A 25,129-nucleotide genomic window follows, 5' to 3' on the forward strand; every position below is an offset into this window, starting at 1 on the left:
GTCTGGCATAACAGTTTTTAACCGATAAGGCCTCGTCCCCTTCCTTAGCCCACACCCTTGAGTCCTCCTTGCCTGCCGATGGCACAAACTGATCAAGAACCCCTAGGAGGTTAGCAAAGATTGGGATTTCCCAATCATTAAGGTTCCTTCTCGTCCTGATCTCCCAAGCTCCTAAAGACCAGTTAAAGTGATTAAAGGCTGAATCCTTTTGAGAAGACGAGATAAAGTATATGGCTGGAAATCTCTCTTTAAGAGGTATCGGGAGACACCACTCGTCTTCCCAAAAGTTAATACACTTGCCATCCCCCAACTTCCACTTAGTGATTTGCACAAATTTCTTTTCTCGAGCTGTTATACCCTTCCAAAGACCACACCCGAATGAAGCTTTGCTACTGGCTTGTCTCCATCCTCCGCTATGACATCCAAACTTCTCCATAATTATGGTCCTCCAAAGAGAGGTTCTCTCTTGGGCAAATCTCCAAAGCCACTTAGTGAGTAATGCATCATTCATCAACTTAAGGTTCTTGATTCCCAGCCCCCCAACCTCCAGCTCCAAAGCCACTTAATTTCCAGAGCTTGAGCAACTGATTTCGAATAACCTGATATGGCAACTTACTCCAATCAAATTACTCACAAGCACAACAATCATCTACAAATTCAGAAGAAGTAATATTTACAACTTCTTGGCCTTCGAGCAGCTCCAGATTTTTAAACACCAAAGGCTTCCTATCAGGAATCACCTTCTTGGAGAACAACTTGGCCCAATCCATACTCACACGAGGCCTGTTATCACCCAAATTATGATTTTCCCCAAAAGAGTTTGAAGAAACCCTAACAGATTGCTCATGACTACCAGAAGCATTAGCTCCTTGATCACTGTTCTTGATATTCCCACAAAAGGTGTATAAGTACAACCACAAAAGTAACCCAGCTGCCAACCGTTACATGTATTTTAATTTCTAGTCTGTTTCGACTCCATCTCGAATGAATCTTTGGTATCATACCTTGACGTTTGGAGATGCTCACAAAAAAAATTCAAAAACATTATAACTTACAACAAGAAAATAATATAAGCATCCTCGAACATCACAGATAACCAAAAACGGTAAACCAATTGTCACTTATTATTTGCAATAAACCAGTGGCAACCTTATTCTCGAGTAAAACCGACAACTGTTAGTAATGTGTGATGTCAAAGGAAACTTGCTAAAATCACAAAACAAAGAGAAGAGAAAAAAAAAGTTCAACACGTAGGTAAGTCTCTGCACATAACACAGCAAATCAGTGTCACGGCTAATTAAAGCATTCTTGAGCAAACTAGAATATATCGCATTGCCATCAGTAATCCCACATTACTTGGTACCCCGCCGTTTTATCATTAACCACCGATTCTACAATCTCAAAAAAATCCCTTGTGTCAGGGTTGTATACACTGTACAGCGACATATGCAGAGACTTACACTGAACCTTCACAAAATTGGGAAAGAAGAATAAAATAAAATATGCATCTCCATACACCAAAATATAACCATAACAGTAAACCAACTGCCAGCCATTACTCGTATTCTGATTTGTAGTCTGTTTCAACACCATCTCGAATGAACCCACATTGTTTGGTTTTTGTTTTTTTAGAGACACTTACAATTACAAAACTTAGAAAACTGTTATGAAATATTTAGTAGAAAATAAAATAAGCATCTTTGAACATCACATGCATAACCAAAAATGCAAGCCAACTGCCCCAACCTTAGTCTCGAGTAAAACCCAGCAATGTTAAAGGAACAATGTGATGTCAAAAGGAAGGAGAAAAAAAATCTAAGTATAAAAAATAGGTAACTCTCCCCATATGACACAATAAATTAGTGTCACAACTAATTGAAGTATTTCCTTGCGCACACTAGAATGGATCTCACTGCCATCATTAAACCCACATTACTTGGTACCTCAGTGTTATACCATTGACCACCAATATTATGAACAATATTATCTCGAGGAAATCCCATGTATCATGGTTGTATCACTGCACAACGACATGTGAGGAGAGCTACACTCAAACCTTTTGAAATATTATTACAAAAATATGATAGAAGAGAAACAATAAGATAAGCATCTCCACACATCGCAGGTATAAGTGTATAGCCGCACAAAGGTATACGTATACCAACTTCCATCCATCATTTGCAATCTAAAGGATACTTATACCTTTGTGTCGAACATAAACCCACATACTTTGGCATCAAACCGTGATCTGGTCGTATATTGTGTATCATATTTTCGAACAAAACCACGTATAATAGTAACAAGGTGTGTATGAAGAGACTTGTCTTAATATTAAAAATGATATAATAAGCATTTTCTGACATCACCAATGTAAGTTATAACCAAATTTGACGACCAAGTGCCAACCAGCCTTTGTAAATAATCCAATGCCAACCATAATCTTGAATAAAATGCAGAATTGTTGGTGGTAAAATGTGATATCAAAAGACAATAAAATCACAAATATCAAATATTTAATGGAAAATAGTAGAAGATACGTTTGACATAGTAAAAGAAAAACAAAAAAAAATCTCCACACACCACAGGTGTAAAAGTATAACGAAGTAAACCAACTGCCAGCAAGTACTTGTATTCTAATTCATACTCAACATTCCAACTCCGTCTCGAATGAACCCACATTATTTGGTATTACACCTAGATGTATGGAGATTCAAAAGTCACAAAACTATTATAAACTATTACTAAAATCACGAAAGTAAGAGAAGAAAAAAAAAGTGGAAGATACGTTTGACATAGTAAAAGAAAAACAAAAAAAAATCTCCACACACCACAGGTGTAAAAGTATAACGAAGTAAACCAACTGCCAGCAAGTACTTGTATTCTAATTCATAGTCAACATTCCAACTCCGTCTCGAATGAACCCACATTATTTGGTATTACACCTAGATGTATGGAGATTCAAAAGTCACAAAACTATTATAAATTATTACTAAAATCACGAAAGTAAGAGAAGAAAAAAAAAAGTAGAAGATACGTTTGACATAGTAAAACAAAAACAAAAAAAAATCTCCACACACCACAGGTGTAAAAGTATAACGAAGTAAACCAACTGCCAGCAAGTACTTTTATTCTAATTCATAGTCAACATTCCAACTCCGTCTCGAATGAACCCACATTATTTGGTATTACACCTAGATGTATGGAGATTCAAAAGTCACAAAACTATTATAATTATAAATATAAATTATTACTAAAATCACGAAAGTAAGAGAAGAAAAAAAAAAGATAAGGGGAGTTTAACAAATGGGTAAGTCTCCGCATACACTGCCATCATTTATCCCTACTGCCATCATTTATCACTACTGCCATATCAGTGACCGCCAGCATTGCAGATCGTATACACTGTACAACGACATATGCGAAGACTTCCACAAAAAACTTTTGTAAATTTGTCAAAAAATATGATAGAAGAGAAAAAATAAGCATCTTCATACATCGTAGTATGAGTAACCAACAGAAGTAACCCAACTGCCCGCGAGTATTTGTAATTAAACCGATACCGACCTTTATCCTCCAAAATACCACGATGTATGAAGCTCTTTATAAAAATTACAAACTAGTATACTATATATTACATTACTGAAAAATAATAAGTAAATTATAGAAAAATGTTTATGCAGTTATTTGTCGCAGACTGAGTCCACGGTTGTCTAGTCCCGCCTTTATAGGTTCCGGCAACGTTTTTCATTTCTCTTTGAATTTAATCTTAGTGGGTATAAAGACACAGCCATCCGTATTGATAATAAAGCATATTTTGTTGCATGCCCTCACAATTGATCAGAACTTGTAAAAGTTATCGTTTTAAGAACCACAAGGACTAGGAATTCTCGAAAGGTTATACCCTTACACAGCCACCCGTCTTGTTCAACAAAGCATATATTGTCGCATGCCCTCACAATTGATCAGAACTTGTAAAAGTTATCGTTTTGAGAACAATAGGGACTAAGGATTCTTGAAAGGTTATACCCTTCGACAATATCAACTGTTGTTTCCAACATCGCCTACTGCCAACCTTAATTTTTTCTGAAACAGATTTAGGTTTTAGGTTTACAGCCAACTTAGTAAGAGAGAATCTAAACCAGATTTAGGGTTTACGTTTCCTCTCTCATGGGTTATTTCGAGATTGATTAAAGAAACAACAACTAATAATTGCACAAATCATTAGGGTCAAAAGAACTAAGTAGTAAAATTAGCAACCAAACAGTAGGAAAAGACTTGATGTCTAGGAGGAAAGGAAAGGAAAGAACAATTACCAGCAAGATACACCGACAAATAACCCACCTGACTGTGAAGTTCAATACTGAATCGATTTCCCCTCGCGAATGTATAAGGATTGGCCAGATCCAAACAAAAAAGAAATCAGAGTTCCCTTAATTTCGAGTCGAATAGACTTGAAGATTGCGAGTCGTTTGTTTGAACCCTGGAATTTAGGGTTTCCGATGTCATAAAATACCGAGAGAGATCACGATAGTACAATACCGAGAGGGAGACATGAGAACGAGAGGAAATGAAAGAGAAATTCACACAGAAGGATCACCGTCGTCTTTGCTAACCAAGATTTCTCTCCTCTCTCGTCTCTCCTCTCACTCACTCAATACAAACAAATCTTGATTTTTTTTTCTTTATTAGGTGGTGGACTGCCCCAACGGTTAGAAACCCCAGCAGTACCCGACCTCATAACCTAAAGTGGCTTAGGCCCAATATTTGACCGCCTACGACTGTGCCCCTTCAATCGACTCCGAAAGGAGAGTCTGAGACGGTTGGGCCTAATACATATAATTCACAAGAAAATACTGATTCTAAATTACAAAATTTAACAAAATACTAATTCTAAAATGCAAAATGTCGCAAAATCATTAGTGGATATAAATTTTATGCACACAAAGAAGCATACAAACATAAAATGGAGCACACTAGTTTAGTATTGTATATAGGCTACTCAAACAATGACACGTACATCACATCCAAATACTAATTTTGTACCTAATACATACTAGTCGTAAAAACACAAACAAACACCCAAACATACAAATGTAATTCATACAAAGAACCATTTGTCTTGTTCAAAACAATAACTAGAAAACCGTTGATTCAATTCAATAATCAAACACTAAAGCACTATAAAAACGAAAGACAAACATAACGTAGACAATAGAAACGAAGAACACCAAAACCTTGAAATTCACCAACCTATATAAAAACGAAAAACACCGAAATAGTAACTAAATTTATAATAACTCAAGCAAATCACATAAACACGGAAGACAAAAAAAGATTATTTTGCAAGCTCATCTAAAAACACAAACACCAAATTACTGATGCCCTACATGTCTTTACCGACACAAAATATGCATTAACTCGTACCCCCTACACAAAATACACCAAAAGACTTGGGCAGTTAGACGCATAGTGTTTGTGTGCACACATAAGTATACAAATATAAAATGGAGTTCACTAACTAAATATTGTATATATATATTTATGTAGAAAGCACACCACCATAAATATTACTAATACCGTATGCAAAACAATATTAATTCGATATATGGAATCGTTCTGAATACCAACTCTGCATAGTACTATTCAAACAATCGCCAAAATACATTTGTGTACAAAAAGTCTGAGAAATTAACTCGATCCATATGACTCAGTACAATCACCATACTAAACCTCCAGTCTGGATTCACCACAGTGCACCAAAATATGAAAAATATTGAGTTCGATATATATATATATATATATATATATATATATAACCAAAACTTTGTTAACAAACCATCAAACAAGAAAATTAACTATACCAAGCAAACATTGTGAGACAGAGAAAATAGTGATATTACCTGCTTAGCGTTTGGTGAATGAAATTGTACTCTTATTCACAAGATATTATATGTACTATACTACTACACTCAATATTCACAAGATATTATCAGTACTATACTACTATACCCGTTTGAAATTAAGGAATTCAGACGATGTACTCAATAGTCCTAAACTACCAACATAGTCATGGCATGAAACCTAAAAACATAAAACAAGTTGTTTTACTTGTTTAGCATAATAATAATAATTCTAAGAATAGATTTGTCAATACTTATTTTATCGCAAAGCTAAAGATGAGAGTGTTTTCCACATCAATGAGTACAATGGAATGTAATAGGATGGGCCTTAGGAAAGCTGGTTTTCATATTATACTCTAGATGATAATTCAGATTTATCATTTTAATTCATATGAATAGAACATCAACTTGCAATTTATCTATTCAGCAAACCACAAGTTCGTGCTTGGATAAAACTAGAAACTTGGGTTCAGGTTCGCATTACGAAAGTTAACTTTCATAATAGAAGTGTAAGAATATCATAAAACGGTAAAAGTGAAAGAAGAATGTACTTCAAAATATTCCTTTTTGAATGTACTTCTAGCCTTCCCTCTTAGCCCATGAATCGACAGGTGTACAGGTTTTACTGTAAAAAATGATCTTAAACCACATATCTACAGTTGCATTGATATATTGAGCTAGAATTGTGAATTGAAGCCAAGTTGATTTCCTGTACATCAATAACCACAACCTTGTTATAAGTGGATCTATGGACACATAATGGGCTATAAAACCCTTTCTCCTATAACAAAAAAAAAAGTTACCTCAAAAGAAGCAACTAATTTTCTAAGAATACAAGTCGATTAGTCTCGTTCAAAACAATAACTAGAAAATAAATCATTCAGTTCATAAACGAAATTGAATCAAACATGACTACGAGTGAAAGAGAAAAACATTACCTAGACAGTATATACTGGCCAAAAAACACAACCACCCAAGCAATACACAAACAGATATAAGCACAAAGCACAGCCAAATAATAACTTAATTTATATACAACTCAAACAATCAAAAAAATACAAAAGACATCTAAAGATTATTATTATGAACTCATCTAAATATCTAATAACACATATACACTCCAGAAAATTCGGAATATTACACATAATTTTTGTGCACATACAGAAGCATACAAACATAAATGGAGACCACTAACTTGATATCATATATACATACTACTCATTCAGTTACACAATATCAACACATCTAAATACTAATTTTGGATAAATTACTCGACCAATAACAAAAACAAAGAATAGCTAAATGCACAACGTACACAAAACACCAACATGTTTAATCGATAGATACTACTAATCAATCTAATAATAAGAAATTAATTTAGACCGACAAAATACAAATTCTAAAATACGAACACACACCAAAGATCTACATACATTCAAAACACTAAACACTATCACGATTCAGCAATCCGAAATACTAATCCCATACACAAAGAGACCCAAAATATAACTTACACTACGAAGCAATTCAAAATACCAACAGAGACCATCCTACTATTCGAACAATCGTCAAAATATATATAAATGTACAGAAAAAGTCAAAAATATTAACTCGGTTGATATTACTCAGTACAATCACCAAATTTCCGATTTCGATTCACCACAATACACCAAAATATGAAAAAAATTAACACCAATATATTACACAAACATTCATACTAGATTTGCATGTAAATACTAAGCAAATATCGGGAGATTAAGAGAGAGTATTAATATTCAACTATTCCTGCTTAATGCCCTGGTGAACAAAATTGTAATCTTAAGCTTAGGTATGTTACCTCGTTAGTTTCTCTTCACAGTTCAAACTCTTCAATGCAATTTTCCATTGAAGGTAACAAATTTAAGAAAAAATGGAACCTTCACGCCAAGGTAACAACTTTCTACTGAAGGTCAACCCAATAACAAAGAATGGGTTAACTGCACAATATTTGATTATCTATACCTCCTTGGAGTTTCAGAAGATGTACCCGATGGTCCTAAACTAGCCGACATACAACATCACTACAACTGAATTAGTCATGACATAAAACCTAAAAACATCGGTAATAAAAGAAGGTGTTTTACTGGTTTAGCATAATAACAAAAATTCTAAGAATGTATTTGTCAATATTTATTTTACCACAAAACTAAATATGGGAGTATTTTAACACGAAGATGGGTTGGAATGTAATTTAGGAGCCTCGAGAACGCTGGTTCTTATATTCTACACCCTACATGATAATTTAGATTTATTATTTCTATTCATATAAGAAGAACACCAACATTGCAACTTAACTATTTTCATTTTCAGGAGACTCCAAACGGAATGGGCATTATTGTTTCAAGGAGGAGGAACAGTCACAAGAGGGGGAGGGGGAGGAGATTTTGATTTTCACCCCCTTTGCCTGAATTATTCTTATACTAATACTTGATTTCCATATCATGGCATCTTCACCCCCGGTGGCGGCTCCCTGCTCCCTCTCCAAAATCATCCCCAATTCCCCATCACCACCACCACCCCTTGCTCAATTCTTCTTCCCCACCACCACCACCTCCTCCACCTTCATCCCCACCACCTGTGCAATCAAAACACCACCACCATCACCTGACCAATCAAAAACACCACCACCACTTAAATCCCCATCGCCACTACCATCACCGCCCCACCACCTGATGAACTTAACCATTCACCACCACCATTATCATCTCCACCGCCCGATGAATCTAACAAATCACCTCCACCTGAATCATCTCCACCACCACTGGCGACAACAATACTTCCTACAACTTCGTCTTCTCCACCATCCATTCTGACACCAACATCAACACTTCCTTCAAATACACCACCCCACCTTCATCAACCTTACCACCATCACCAGATTCACCACTACAACCTTCATCACCTCCACCACCTTCGACATCAACAAATACTCCCCAACCACAGCCAACAACCTTTACTCCACCACCACCAGCAGCTTCACAAAACCCTGTAATACTTACACCACCCACTCCCCATACTAACGTTATCGTTATTCCACCAACCTCACCGGCAAATCTGTTTCCACTACTTCCACTACCCTTCATACCATCTTCTGGTTCAATTTTTTCGGTTCCAAATGCATCATCAACATTAAGAACACCACCACGTACACCATTTTCATTGTCAAAAAGTGCGTCTAGCAATACTGAGGTGGTTGGTGACAAGTTACCCCTTATAATTTAGATCACAACAGGGGGTAGGTTTGTTATTTATTGCCCTTGTTGCAGTTTTTCTGCTTTGCCTCAATCTGCCTACCTCCGAAGGTAACTCTAACTCTATACCTTCTCCATCTTCTTTCTCCTGATACAAAATTCATCTCTAACTTTCATGATTCAAGGTTTAAGTCACATATGCTGCATCTCCGGGTGGTGGGCTCTCGGTAAATCAGAGTAGCTTTAGCTATGACGAGCTTGTTGCAACTTGCAACTACAAATGGATTCTCTCAGGATAACCTATTAGTTCAAGGTGGGTTTGGATACGTTCACAAAGGGGTGCTTCCTAACGGAATGGCCGGGCTTGAGATCATCACCCGTGTTCATCACCACCACCTTGTCTCTCTCGTGGGTTATTGTATTGCTGGTGGGCATCGAATGCTTGTTTACGAGTTTGTGACTTTGTTCCAAACAAGATGCTTGAGTATCACCTCCACAGTCAGTTTTTTCTTATATCATTGTCTATTCATTGGCACTGAAAAATGCTACAAGGGCCACGTTATCTGACCACATAATGTAAAAGTCGACCGTTACCTAAATATTATATATCTTTTAATGAGCCCTTTGAGACAGACTACATTATAGTTGCAGGAAAAGGTCGTCCAACCATGGAGTGGTCGAAAAGAATTATCGGTATATATACTATTCTGAAACAATAATGCACATCACAGTTAAACTTACTCCTTGGATAAAATAAGATACTTGGGCTTAGGTTCGCATTACGGAAATTAAAATACTTCATAACAGAAGTGTAAGATATGGTAAAACCGTAAAATAATAAAACTGAAAGAATAAATGTACCTCAATATATTCCTTTGTGACTGCTTCAATGCATGTTTTCCGCTACAAGCTTCATATCTAACATTGCGGGTTCTAGCCTTAGTCTTAGAGCAATTCCTGAATATCCAGGAATCTATGGGTGTATGGTACTATGGTTTAACCGCAACAAAAAGATTTTTAAACCTCATATCTATTGTTCCATGGATATACTGAGCTAGAATCATGAATTTGAAGCTCCATTGACTTCTAATAAATCAATAAGAACAACCTTTTTCGTAAGTGGATATATGGGCACATAATGGGCCATAAACCCTTTCTCCTGTAACAAAAAAGTTATATGAAACGACTGCTAATTTTCTAACAACAATGTACCCAAGCAAGAAAAAAGAATATCATTTCATAGTTTTACTTTGTGCATGTTGTAAGTATCTTAATGATCCCAATTTAAAGAAATAGAAGTTGTTGGGAATGATAACTTACTCGTGCGGAAGTTATTCTTGTATGAATTTGGTCATCTCTATACTATTTGAAATATTAACACCCCTTTTAAACGTCAAGGTATTCATCTAAAATGTCCCCTACTATTATTCTTTGGGTTACTCAATCAACCAAGTCACCTTTTCGTGCAACGACTAGTTCTCAGACAACCAAGTACATAGATCTTGATTACCCTTTTCTGTTTGTATGGGATTGGTATCTACTAAGGAAGCATTCTTAGGGTAGATATAGATTATCTTAGAGGTTTTTCAATTTGAAGTGTTAGTAGTTGTATCTCCTACACTTCAACCACGTTTGCACAGACTAGCGCTTTAATTTGAGGCCAAAGAACACAAGCTATTCTTTTCTCCTCCTACAGTAAACTGAAACCGTCATCATATAATAACTGCAGAAGATAAATTGATCAACACTAGCTAGGTTGAGTTGGTCTATAAGCTACTGGCCACGTTTGCCCTTTTTCTCGACATCCATCAAGTCTGGTATTCTTTTGTTCTGCTAGACATATTACATGTATCCAAAATTGTTTGATTGGTTAAAGAAGTTTAACCCTCAAATAACTGATGAACTCAGTTAACTGATGAACCCAAATAAATGAACGAAAAATGAAGAGGAAGGCAGTAGATATCTAGAAATATATCCACAAAGAATAGTCAAGAATTTTTTTTTATGTTATTATGAGTGGTAACATATCTTGCAGGGTCTCCAGTTTGTCGGCGACTAATAAAAGTTCATTTCAAATTATAACGACAACCTGAACCAAAGACGCGGGCTCCATTGATTTTTTTTTCTTTGTGAAACTTATTTATTGTATCTTCTCTATCACATGAGTTCAATGAAGTTATCATTTGGAACTTACATTATTTTGGAGAAACATCAAGTTAGAAGAGCATAATCAAGTACAATTAGTGCATACCAAAGTTTCTCTCTATCGGGAAGGGAAGATTTGAAGTGTCTCGGAGACTCCAACCACTCCAACCTACTAAATTGGAAGCAATGTTAGTATACAAAAAAACTAGTCAAAGGAGTGAACACTATGTGTATATATGACTAACTGAATAGCTCAAAATGCTCAAAGTAAAGATACCATAACCATTATGTCAAATGTTTTAGGATTTAATCTTGCACCTGCAAAGCGTTCCCACAATAAAAGTTACCATTACCATTATCGTGTAATTCAATGTTTAGCAACTCCCGTACCCACCTTAATTTTGTCTAGATTATAACAGAACTACTGTATAAGATAAACTCGCCAATCGACATGTTGTCATCAGGTTGGCATATCCATCGGTAACAAAATAAATTTAGGGGCTTATAGCATAACAAACCATTTTTTAAGGCTGCATTTAATACTTCTAGATCGTGATGAGACGCTTCATCAGGTTCAGTATCACATCAACATCACTCAGCTATTAGAGGACCTACAATCCACATGTGTCACACGAAAAGTAATGTAAAACTTAACATAAGTAACTACTGAAAAGAACTGCCCCATGATAGTTTATATGCATGACTGAATCTTTGGGCCTTCTAAACCCTGAAGCTTATGATCACATTTTTTTCTTACTTGCAGGAATCTTTGGAAAAATATACGAGAGCCTATTCAACTAAGTAATCTTGTTTAGCACCCGGGACCAACTGTTCGTCCAAATGGACCCGAAGACGGGAGTTAAATGGTAAATTAACATGGTTTAATTTGGTTTTCATAGTTCATAAATAGTTCCTAGATTCTCTTCAAGAAGCAAGAGTTAAGTGGTTACATTATCATGTACCTTCCAAGACTCAAGAGCTTCATGAGCCTTCAAGCTACTAGGTATTTCCTATTCAACAATTTTTTCGTGTCTGAATCGTAAGCCCAACTGAGGCCCTCGAATACTGTGTTGTTAGTGGTCATATTGTTCGTTTTTTTGTGCATATTTGAGAGAGGTAGTAACTCAACACAAGAGCTTTTGGATCAATACTCGGGCCAAGTCAGGAATAAGATTCAGCAGCAATATACTACCCTGCTTACTATTGGAACTATTATGATCTAATAGAAACTGTATTTTCTATCATAAAACAAGTTACTACTTTTTGCCACTTCTTTAAACTCTAGATGGTAGAAGTTCTGTTTCAACAAACTCCTCATCTCGTTGAAATATTTGAAACCAGCCGACTGGTACAGAACAATAATGTCAAAATTTTCCTTTATATGCACATCAATAGTTACCATATCGAACAAGCTATCATAGTTTAGACAAACCAGAAAACTTGTGATTGTGTTTCTTTTTTCTTATTTGTAGGATAATATGAGAAGCTTAAAACCAAACATAAATATCTTTTAAAGGAAGATTAAACAAGTACCTTGTAATAGAAGAACATTGTTGTCTGAATTCTTTGTCAAACAGAAAAACCAAAGAACTGAATGCCAGTAATATTCCTTCCTCAGTGGAAAGGAAACAAGTCTATGAGCTTGATTAGACAACAGTGACTCCCAACCTTAGTTATTAAACAAGAATCTTCAAACATCACGTCGGAGATGGCGCATTAACCCTATTAGCTTGATAAATTACAACATAACGTCACTGCATATTCATATGCTCCAACACAAAAATATTAGGAACAACAAAAGTAAACCAACTGCCAAGTGCAACCATTACTTGTATTTGATTTATAGTCTATCGCAACTTCATCTTGAATGGACCACCGTATTTTGGTATCAGACCATTATGTATGGAAATACTTACAATATAAGTTATTACTAACAAATAAAATACGCATCTTTGGACATCACATATATAACCAAAACCGTGAACTAATTGCCTATCATTATTTGCAATAAACCAATGCCAACCTTAACATCGAGTGAAACCCACAATTTTTAGTAGAAACATGTGATGTCAAAAGAAACTTACTAAAAACAAAAAGAAATAACAAAAGTTCAACAGACAGGTAAGTCTCTACATACATCACAAAAAAAAAATCAGTGTCACAACTAATTAAAGTATTTCCTTGAGGCTTGACAAACTAGAATAGATACCACTGTCATCATTAGTCCCACATTACTTGGTACCCCACCGTCATATCATTTACAAATTACTTGATCTCGAAAAAATCCCAAGTACCGTATTGTATGATGTGTATCATATTCTCGAATAAAGCCACACATTGGTGGCGAATTTAGTGTCTACGAAGAGACTTGTCCAAATTTTTAAAAAATAAAATATACTAGTAAGAAGGAAACTAACATGAAGCTGTTAGATAATAAAATAAGCATCTTCTGACACAACATCTTCTGACACCACAGGTATAAGTTATCGATATTTAAACACCAACTGCCAACCACTTTTTGAGATAAACCAATGAACGCCTTAATCTTGGATAAAATACAGAATTGTTGGTGGCAAAATCTGATGTCAAAAGACACTAAAATCACAAGATTTTAAATATTTACAAGGAAAAGAAGAAGATAAGCTTGACATGTAAGTCCCGATACACCGTAAATGATGTATGGGACTTAAAGAAGAAAGATAAATAAGCATCTCCGTGCGCCATAGGTATAAAATTTATAACCACAAAAAGTAAACCAACAACCAGCCATTACTTGTACTCTAATTTATAGTCAAGTTCCAACTCCATCTCTGACAAACCCACATTATTTGGTATTATACCTTGACGTATGGAGATACTTAAAAAAATACAACACAATTAAATTACTATATCAAATCATGTAAGCATCTTCAAACATCACAAATATTACTAACAATGTAAACCAACTGGCAACCTTAATCTCGAAAAATTGTCAATAAAAAATGTGATGTCCAAAGAAACTTATTAAAATCACAAAAGTAAGAAAAGAAAGAAAAAAATATTAGGTAAATCTCCACATACACCACAAAATCAGTGTCATACTCCTCACAGTCGTCATTTATCCCTACTGGTATTTCACACCACCAGTCTTAAAAGTAATATTCTCGAAAGTATATCAGTTACATACTCTGTCAACTATTACTTGTATTTTAATTTATAGTCAACATCCCAACGCCGTCTCGAATGACCCCACATAATTTGGTATTATACCTTGATGTATGGAGATACTTATAAAAGTTCCAAAACTATTATATATTATTATTAATATAAAATAAAATAAAATAAGCATCTTCGAACATCACAAATATTACCAACTGCCAATCATTATTTGCAAAAACCAAAGCCAAGCTCAATTTCAACTTTCGAGTAATTATTAGTAATTAGATGTGATGTCAAAAGAAACTTACAGAAAAAGATTTTGTTTAATAATTTGATTCAATTGGAATTGAAAGAAAATCAATTTTCGACTATGTCGACAAAACATCAAGAAACTTACAAAACCACAGAAGTAAGAAAGAAAAACAGAAACAAAATAAGTTTTAAGGCAAGTCTCCGCATACAACATAAGAACTCAGTGTCACATTCCCCACTGTTTCTCTCATATCAGCTCCCACCAACAATGCAAAAGCATATTATCTCAAAAACGACCCACATACCACTGTTGTATACACTGTACAACGTCATATGCAGAGACTTCCATTGAAAACTTTCAAAAGATCGTTAAAAATATGATAAAAGAGCAAAAATAAAATAAGCATCTCCGAACATCACAAATATTACCAACTGTCAATCATTATTTTCAAAAACCAATGCCAACCCCAATATCGAATCTCGAGTAATTATTAGTAATTAGATGTGATGTCAAAAGAAACTTACAAAAAGCACAGAAATAAGAAAGAAAAAAAAGAAACAAAATAAGTTTTAAGGTAGGTCTCTGCATACAACATAAGAACTCAGTGTTATATTCCTCATTGTTTCTCTTATATCAGCTACCACCAACAATGCAAAACCAGATTATCTCAAAAACATCCCACGTACCACTGATGTATACACTGTACGACGTCATATGCAGAGACCTCCAATAAGAACTTTCGAAAAATCGCTCAAAAAAATGATAAAAGAGCAAAAATAAAATAAAATAAGCATCTTCGAACATCACAAATATTACCAACTGCCGATCATTATTTTCAAAAACCAATGCCAACCTCAATCTTGAATCTCAAGTAATTATTAGTAATTAGATGTGATGTCAAAAGAAACTTACAAAAATCACAGAAGTAAGAAAGAAAAAAAAGAAACAAAATGAGTTTTAAGGTAAATCTCCGCGTACAACATAAGAACTCAGTATCATATTCCCCACTGCATCTCTTCTATCAGCTACCACCAACAATACAAAAGCATATAATCTCAAAAACAACCCACTTATACTGTTGTATACACAGTACAACGTCATATGCAGAGACTTCCCATAAAAAATTTTGAAAGATCGTTAAAAAACATGATAAAAGAGTGAATAAAATAAACATCTTCATACATCGTATCATGAATAATCACAAAAGAAAACCAACTGCCAACAAGTATTTGTAATTAAATCGATACCGGACTTTATCCCAAAAACATAAATATTACCTCGATGTATGAAGATATTTATTTTTTGAAAAATATATGAAGATATTTATGAAAACTCAAAAATTAGTAAATATTAGTACATTACTAAAAACTGAAATAAGTAAATATAGAAATATGTTGATGCAAATAGCAGTAACCGTCAAGCCGGAGTCCATCTTCTTGGTGGGTTTAAAGACACAACAATTCGTATTCTTGAACAAAGCATATTTTATCGCATGCCCTCACAAATGATCAGAACTTATACAAGTTTTTCATATTAAGAACCATAAGGACTAGAACTTCGCACATCATAAGAGAAGTTAGACCAACAATATTGTCAACTATTGTTTCAAATATACCCACCTACTGTCAACCTTTATTTTTTTTGAAACAAATCTAGGGTTTAGGCCTTTAGGGTTACAATACCAACTTTGGAAGGGTACTTCTAAACCAGAATCATTTTCTTCTCTCATTGGTTATTCCAAGATTCATCTAAATAACTGCACAAATCATTCGGGTCAACATAACTTAGTAAAGTAAGCAACCAAACATCCAAATAGACTCCATGTCTACGAGAAAAGGAAAGGGAAAATTACCAACATTAACCCATCTGATTGTCAAAGCCGATTCCCTCTTACTGACCGACGTACAAGATTACGGTCGGTAGATCAGACCCGAACAAAGAGGAATTAGAGTTTCCCTAATGTCGAGTCTTTTCTTTAATCCGTAGAATTTAGGGTTTTCGATGTTAGAATTGCGAACAAAGAAATAAAAGATCTCGATAGCAAAAAAAGCATTGATTTAGGGTTTTCAAGAGATATTGCAAACAAAAGCATTGGGTAAGGAGTAAAAGGACCTTCGTTTTCCGATGTTCAGATTCTCGTTCTTGATCGCGATGCTACAATACCGTCGTTTTTTTATAAAGATTCTCGTTCTTGATCTTTATTTTCGATCTTGCGTTCCCTTTTTTATCAAGATTCTCGTTCTCCTAGACATCTCTAGTGATCTCCATGGTGGAGTCTCTCTGTTTCTTGATTGAGAAGAATGGATCTCTCTCTTTCCCTCCTACTTGTCCCCGTAAAAACAGTTCCTGATTTTCCGTCAATTGTAACGTCGACGTCGTAACCCGATTCCTTTATATAAAATTTAGGGTCTGTTTGACACGTAGAAAATTTCATTTCTTACGGAATTCGATTTTCAATGTTCCACTTAAACAAAAGAATGTGAAAACCATGTTTCTCGGGAGAAAAAAAGGTTAGGAAAAACTCAAAAATATTTTACCACAAAATACGTGGTAAAATGATTTTCTCACAATTACAAAACATGCATGTTTCCTTTAAACGACTCCCCCCTCTCTATCATATTAAACCTAGATCATCTTCTCTCACACGATTAGCAAATCTGTTTTCTCCTCTCTCTATGTCATATTAACCCCTTAGCCGACATTAGAAATCCAGATCTAAAACTTGGTTGTCCATTTAATTTTCAGATAGAAGTTCTTCAAGTGAAGAAAGTTCTCCAGATTAGATTAATAGGTCAGATTTTCTCCCAAGTTTTGCTTATTTTAACTACTATCTGCAAAAAAAAAAATAGGGTTATTTTGCGAAAGGGTCGTACATAAGTACCGTGTTTTGCGAAAGGGACATGATTGTTTATTATTTTGTGAAGGGGTCGTGGACTAGGATTGACCGTTAAATAAATGTTAGATTTAACTTCACATTAGATGATTAACGCCGTTATGTAAATGTAACGGTGTTACCTCAAGTAAATCCAATAGCCGCTATTCCTCCACATAGATGGCTAAAATCTATTGATGAAACTTGCCTAATCTCACATTTGTTTTATAAGAAAATAACTTATTCAGTTCATTTTCTTTCCTTTTTATATCTTCTAACTTTTTATTTCACCTGATAATGAAGAGGTGTTACCAATTGATAGAACTTGTTTACCCCTTTAGATGATTGCACTGGAAGTGACTACAATGCATTGTAGTGGCACAACATTAGTGCACTGTTAGTGCACTAAAATGACCAATTTATCAACATTTTAATGGGATCATTTTGTTTGATCTAATAATTTAGAAGAAATTTGAAGTTACTTAAGTTCTTGATAGAAGTAGCTACGAAATAGGTTTTCCAAGATGACTAGCAATCCTTGCCAACCCTTTAGGATTCCACATAAACATAGGAACATTTCGCATACACACCCAAACAGGCAAAGAATCCATTAAATCAATATCCTCCTCCATGAACAACTCCCATGGTCGGACAATAAACAACCTCTGAGCTATGAAGAAAGGCTCCATATCAAGAATCTCAATCTGTCCTCCTCCAACGTAAACCTAATGATATAGGCTGATTCCCCATGAACCGTAAGAATCATTTCACCCTTAGGCTTCCAACGAGCAAGAAGAACCCTACGTACCATATCGAAACCCAACCTCTGTCCAACAAATGATCCCATCAATAACTTCTCACAGTCACGAATCTCATCAGTGAAATCATCAATCAACATCTCAGAAACACCATCCTTATTAAAAGTTGGAGGAGAGAATTCCAACCTAGATCTGGTTTTCCTTTCAGTCTTACGAAACAAACCAGCCCAACTGGAATCACCAGAAGAAGCAGTCGAAGAAGAACCAGGAACATCCGACTTCTCAGCACAAAAATCCTCGCCTGCTCCCTCCATAGGAATCGGAGGGAGCAAAAGCAACTGTTCCCCAGTCGCCAGACCAGCAAAAGAGAACTCCAAGAAGACCGGAATCCCAAAACCCTACGCCGCCGCCGCCGGAAAAAGGAATCTCATCTTAAGTAATAACGATTCCCATATATTTGGGAGTTGTTTATTGGTAAAGATACTCTCTGGGTCTCTGGGTGAAAGCTAACTTGATTGCAGGTAAGTGTTTTTGGTCCATGGAGATTCCTCAAACAACCTCTTGGAGTTGGAGATGTATTTTGAAGTGCAGGGAGCAGAGTGCAAAGATGGCTAAAGTTTTAGTGGGTGATGGTGCTACTACTGAGTTCTGGTTTGATATATGGCACCCCATGGGAGTTCTCTATCCTTATTTGAGCAGCTTTTTCAAAATTAATAGTAGGCTTCATAGTGCAGCTAAGGTTAGTGTTTGTATTGCTGATGGTAAGTGGGCTATTCCTCCCATGGTTCAAGGTGCTCTCATGGATATAGAGGCGAGGCTTCATGAGGTTGATATACATAATGGCTACATGGATGAAAGAGTCTGGACTGCTGGGAAATCAGGGGTGTATACTATGAAGGAAACTTATGCTGCTCTTAGACATGTCAGTGAGGTGGTTAATTGGCATACTATTGTCTGGTTTTCACATCATATTCCTAAACATAGTTTTATCACTTGGTTGGCTATGAGGAAGGCTTTGAAGACTAAAGATAAGCTTGTCAAGTGGGGGTTTCTGTCTGATGCTACCTGTGTGATGTGTGGGAGGGGTAATGAAGATGTTCATCATCTATTTTTTTAAGTGCAGCTTTTCTAAAACTGTCTGGATTGCTATCTTGAGGCTCCTTGATGCTCATAAATTTTCTATGATGGCTTGGGATCAGGAGGTGGAGTGGCTTGTGAATTTCTTTAAGGGGCAAGATATTGTGACTGTAATTGGTAAGCTTGCTTTTAATGCATTTGTCTACCATGTCTGGTTGGAAAGGAATAGAAGGATCTTTTCTAATACATCTGAACTTGGGTCAGACATTGTTAGAAGAATTGTCACTGATGTTAGGTTGAAGTGCGCCAATCTTAAAGTGAAGGCTAAGGACTGTCCTAGGAGCAGGAAGGTGGCTCTGAACTTGAATCTGAAATTTGAGTTTGCTGTGGTTAGAGTCATTTTGTGTGAATGGTTAAAACCTGACCTAGGGTATATTATGCTCAATTCAGATGGGTCCTTCTGTAAAGATTCTGCTGGTTATGGTTGTGTCTTGCGCAACCATATGGGAGATGTGATTATAGCAGCTAGAGGTTCAGTTAAGCCTGTTTCTGTATTACATCATGAGCTCTAGGGTATTCAGAAGGGGTTGTCTCTTGCAGTTAGGCATGGGATTAGTAAACTTATTGTTGCCACTGATTCTCAGGTAGCTTGTTCCCTGTTGTCTAACAGTGGTTTAGTGCCTCCTTGGCAGTCCAGGTTTCTTGTTTTGGAGATCAAGAAAGCCTTGCAACAGTTTGCTGCTTGCAGGGTAGTTCATGTGTTCAGAGAGACTAACCAAGTTGCTGACCTATTGGCTAGTACTAGACCTACTCAGGGTGAGGAAGAGCTTGGGCCACTTGATCTTGGCCCAGAGTTGCAAAAGCTGATTCAGGAGGAGAAGCTTGGCATTGTTAGACAAAGAGTGAGATAATCTCTGGTTTTTTCTGTTTTGGATTATGTGTATGTGGTATCAGTGGGTATGCCTGATGACCCACTTGGGTTTGTTTTAGTTTTCTTTTTGCTTCTGTGTTTCTCCTGGGTTCAGATCCCTTAAAGCCTGCTGATTTATGCAAAAAAAAAAGCTGGCGAAACCAGCTCTGGTAGTGAAAGCTAGAACCAGAGGCCTAAGGAGAAGTCCTAGTTAAACTAGCCAAGCTCAAGCGGGCGAAACCAGCTCTGGTAGCGAAAGCCACGACCAGAGGCCTAAGGAGAAGTCTTAGTTAAACTAGCCAAGCTCAAGCTGGCGAAACCAGCTCTGGTAGCGAAAGCCACGACCAGAGGACTAAGGAGAAGTCCTAGTTAAACTAGCCAAGCTCAAGCTGGCGAAACCAGCTCTGGTAGCGAAAGCCACGACCAGAGGCCTAAGGAGAAGTCCTAGTTAAACTCTAGCCAAGCTCAAGTTGGCGAAACCAGCTCTGATAGCGAAAGCCACGACCAGAGGCCTAAGGAGAAGTCCTAGTTAAACTAACCAAGCTCAAGCTGGCGAAACCAGCTCTGGTAGTGAAAGCCACGACCAGAGGTTTAAGGAGAAGTCCTAGCGAAACTTGCCGAGCTCAAGCTAGCAATATCAGCTCTGGTAATGAAAGCCGCGACCAGAGGTCTAAGGAGGAGTCCTGGTGAAACTAGTTATGCGAAGACAGCTCTGGCATAGACAACCAGGGGCAGAGCTAAAAACTCTAACACTATTCAAAAATTTTTATGCAGGGCTAATTCGGGTTCTATTTTGCAGAAGGAAATAGTAAGCTTAAGGCATGCTAGACTAGGTCTGAAATTTCTTTTCTTGCAGGTGCGATCATTCGGAGCATGCATAGTAAGCCTAGGAAAACGCATTAGTAAGTTAGGTTTTGTGTTGACATTGATCTTGCAGAACCAGCGCACGGTATCAATACGAAACTGCAACAAAGTGACCCAGAGCAAGAAGATAAGGTTTTTTTGTTCAAGGCAATTACAGAAGAAATTACAATCAAGACAACATAAAAAATATCATCAGCAGAGATTCGGTGATAATCGAAGCAGAAAAACCACTCGCCAAACACTTGGACGGAGCTCAACACCTCGTTTATTCTCCTGATTGATCGATATAGTGGCCACCCAAGAAAGAAAACCGCAGGCAGGAGCTATCTTCTAAAGAATTGGAGCTTACAATTCCAAAGGAACTTCGGCCAAAAAGACGAAGTTTGCCAAATCGGGAGTGTACTACCTCGAAAACACCCTCTCTCGAGAAAGACTTGAACCGACAACCGGGTAACTATCCCCATTGCCGGAAAAGCTGTCCCTAACTATCCCCATTGACGGAAAAATACCCCTTCAGGCAGGCAACAGGTACTAACTCCAGACAGAAGCCTCATTCCGAATCCTTTACATGAACAGGAAGAAATCATAGAACAAAGGAAGAAACCTCTGGGATTTTTCTGATGAAGAAGCAGGTTGAGGAATCAAAACAGATATTTATTACAGAAAAGATGATCAAGGAAATGGGCAAAAAGCATTGAAGACAAAGACCGAGCGCATCTTGGAAACACGCGAGAAAATTAAAAGTTTTGGGAAACGCGCCTCATTCCCAATAACAGAGCTCCGCGTTTCCCTGTGTGACCAAGTGAGTTGCCGTGTGCAATAACCCAAAAGATCAACATTGAAAACTGTATGGGCCAAAATACGTCACCAAGAGCGCCCCTAGAAATCCATGATTAATGGGCCTAGATGGTGACCAAGCCCATGAATTAATGGCTAATGGGCTCGACCCATTTATCTTCGGGCACCCCGAAGCAACGCCAAAGTAAAGAAGCACTACCAGCCCTGGAGGAAGAGGTCCGCCTCGCTTCCTTACCAGACTGAAATACGTAACCACTTCCAGCCCTGAAAGAAGAGGTCCGTCCTCACCAGCAGACCTCCCTTCGCATATCCGTTGGGAGACATTACGATTATTGAAGATCCCAAATATACCCGTTAATGGGTTACAATGTTCGTATTAATGGTGACAGCCCATGCGTTACCACAATTAAAACGACAACTCATCACTGAGTGGTTAGAGGCACACGCTTAACAATTAAAAAAAAACCGATAACTCATCACCGAGTAGCAGTCGATCCAAGACTCTACAAAAGGACCAAGAAGAAGATGGTACAGATCATCTGATTCCGGGCAAACACATCGAGTACAGACTCAATACTATCATCGAATTCCCGACAAATACACTTGATCATCTGGTGATCACGAAGTACACCCAATACTTTCTCTTTCATACAGAGTACCATAAACTCATTTTCTCTCTCATAGAGTCCTGCCTTCCTTCTCTCACCTAGGCACTATTACGGCCTTGCATCCATATACAGGGTCTTGTCAACTACAAGACATTAACTAATGGATCCAATCCACTTATTTGCCATTATCCATCTAGTCAATTCTCTCCGTTCAAATCACTACTCTGTTGTGTAACCCTTGTAGGATCCGGTCTATGTTAGCCGCGAATCAACTCTTGATTCGACGATCGTAGTTGGCTTCTAGCTAAGCATTACGACCCCTAATTGGACCGGACTAATGATCTTCCGAGTAAGGTCATTAAGATCCTATTTGCCAAATTGCACGCATTGCATCCTTGGTCGAAGGACACTCCTTCGGAAGGATACCATTCCTTCAGACTTTAGGCATCATATCCTTCAATATTAACTAAAGCTCTATCAAGTTTTTCAGAAATACATTTATCCCCTTTTTGAGAATTAGTCCCGGTGAATAAGTTACCTGAAAAAGGACAATCAAACAATCTAGCCTCATCCACACAATCTCTAAACTCCTTCAAACCCCCTTGGTGGATCACAGCACCTCCAACTTTCCCCTCCACCCTCAAAACACAATTAAAGTCTCCCATTACCAGCCAAGGACCATCATAACTACCAGCCACCCTATTCAATTCACTCCATAATTCCTTCCTTTCCACTGCTTCATTCCTAGCATACACACAAGAAAGAAGAAAAGACCTGCCATCCCTCAACAAAACTTGAGAAGTTACCACTTGATCAGTTTTAGCATATGTAGTAATGGAAAGCTGGTTGGAATCCCATAACAGCCAAACTCTCCTAAAATTATCACAACAATAGTTATTCTCCCACCCCCAAGTAGGCATAAGCAAATACCTAACCTTCTCTTTATTAGCAACAACCACTCTAGTCTCCAAAACAACACACAAACTCAAATGATTATCCCTAATAAACTTCACCACCTCCTGCCTTCTGAGAGAGTCATTGAGACCCCTCACATTTCAAAATTCCACACTAATCATGTAAAACTCTGGAAGGACCTCTCCTCCTCCAACCAGAAACCCCTTGAGAACCACTAACACCTTGACCAAATAGTGCAACCTTGGTTGCCATACCTATAGAGGCTACACTATCACCTTCTTCCATATCAGTCACTCCTCCACCCTTGGACTTGAACTTCTCCTTCTCTCCAGCACTTAGCTCACAAGTATCAACCACACACTGCCTCTTAGAGGCCTTCACTTTCCCTCCATCTTCCAAAAGAGTGGGCAGAAAAGTTCTTCTATTACTCTCATTCTTATTATGCTTCTTAGACCGAACTTCAGTCCAACCACCATCCTCTATCACCCCCCCCTCTGGCAAGGCAAGAGTTGATGATGAGGCCTCTCCAATAACACTCTTTGCAGGAAAAACCCCCATGGGGTATTTTCACCTGAACACAAGTGTTATCAATAAAAGAGGAGCTCTTAGCAGGGGATACCTCAGGAGGTTTCAGACCCTGAGCACGAGCAAACACTTGGGCTGAACTCTGCTTCTCATGGAAATCAGAAGCATCATCCATATCAACATCAGGATTCACTGGGGAATTTCGTCGAACAGGTTCCTTGCATCTCCCATGAACATGACCAAATGAACCACAATTTGAACACTTAAGTGGCCTCCATGAGTACTCAACACTCACCTCAAACTCCCTCCCCCCCTTTCACCATAAAAGGAAGCACATCAGGCATAGTACAATCCTTTGAAATTTCCACACAGATTCTTGCATAACCAGTGCGAGTCTTCTTCTCAGTTGTTCATCAAGCATAATTGGCCTTCCAATCTGACTAGCAATCCTAGCAAGTCCTTTAGGGTTCCACGGGAACATAGGAACTCTTCGAAAGCAAACCCATACAGGCAGAGTATTCATTGAAGAAATATCTTCCTCAATAAAAAGCTCCCAAGGTCTAACAATGAATAACCTATTAGCAATGAAGAAAGGTTCTATTTCAAGAACTCTCTGCATGTCCTCCCTCCAAAGAAAACCGAATCAGATAAGTTGAATCACCATGGACGGTAAGAAGCATATCACCTTTCGGTCGCCAACGAGCAAGGAGAATCCTTCGAACCACTGGAAAAGATAGTCGTTGTCCAACAAATGAACCTATCAACAGGTTCTCGCACTCCTTAATCTCCTCTTGAAATTCCTCGAGACAAATCTCAGGAACACCCTCCTCAGACAACTTTGAAGGAGAGTATTCCAGCTTGGAACAAGACTGTCTCTCTCCCTTCTGAAACAAAGCTGCCCAACTCGAACCACCTCCATGACAATTCGAAGCTTCTTCTCTCTTCCCCTTCAAATCCTCAACTCCAAGATCAAAATCTCCTCCTTCCAAGGTGGAAGGAGGCATCAGTAGTAACTGTTCCCCAGTCGCGAGCACCACGGCCGCCACCACAAACCCTAAAAGATAGGAAAAAAACTGTCAGAAAAACTACCCACAAAATTCGTCTATTCAAGACAACATTATGCTAGCTCATGAGCT

The 25,129-nt window shown here is 37.4% G+C and overlaps 2 protein-coding genes across 2 annotated transcripts; one reads left to right on the top strand and one right to left on the bottom strand.

The window, feature by feature from the left end:
- The first annotated feature begins 18,903 nt into the window (after positions 1 to 18,903).
- On the top strand, positions 18,904 to 20,284 carry LOC147549049 (uncharacterized). The gene is made up of 3 exons (XM_086668190.1): positions 18,904 to 19,337; positions 19,420 to 19,924; positions 20,018 to 20,284. The coding sequence occupies exons 1-3, from the start codon at positions 18,904 to 18,906 to the stop codon at positions 20,282 to 20,284; spliced, it is 1,206 nt and encodes a 401-aa protein (XP_086524316.1).
- A 2,709-nt stretch (positions 20,285 to 22,993) lies between these two features.
- On the bottom strand, positions 22,994 to 23,473 carry LOC147549050 (uncharacterized). Its single transcript, XM_086668191.1, has one exon. It carries the CDS (start codon positions 23,471 to 23,473, stop codon positions 22,994 to 22,996), a length of 480 nt encoding a protein of 159 aa, XP_086524317.1.
- Positions 23,474 to 25,129: the final 1,656 nt, after the last annotated feature.

This window comes from Eschscholzia californica, unplaced genomic scaffold (genome assembly GCF_041429995.1).
Source record: "Eschscholzia californica isolate CP2 unplaced genomic scaffold, dmEscCali1.0.p SCAF_3, whole genome shotgun sequence".
In the NCBI taxonomy this organism is placed as follows: Eukaryota; Viridiplantae; Streptophyta; class Magnoliopsida; order Ranunculales; family Papaveraceae; genus Eschscholzia; species Eschscholzia californica.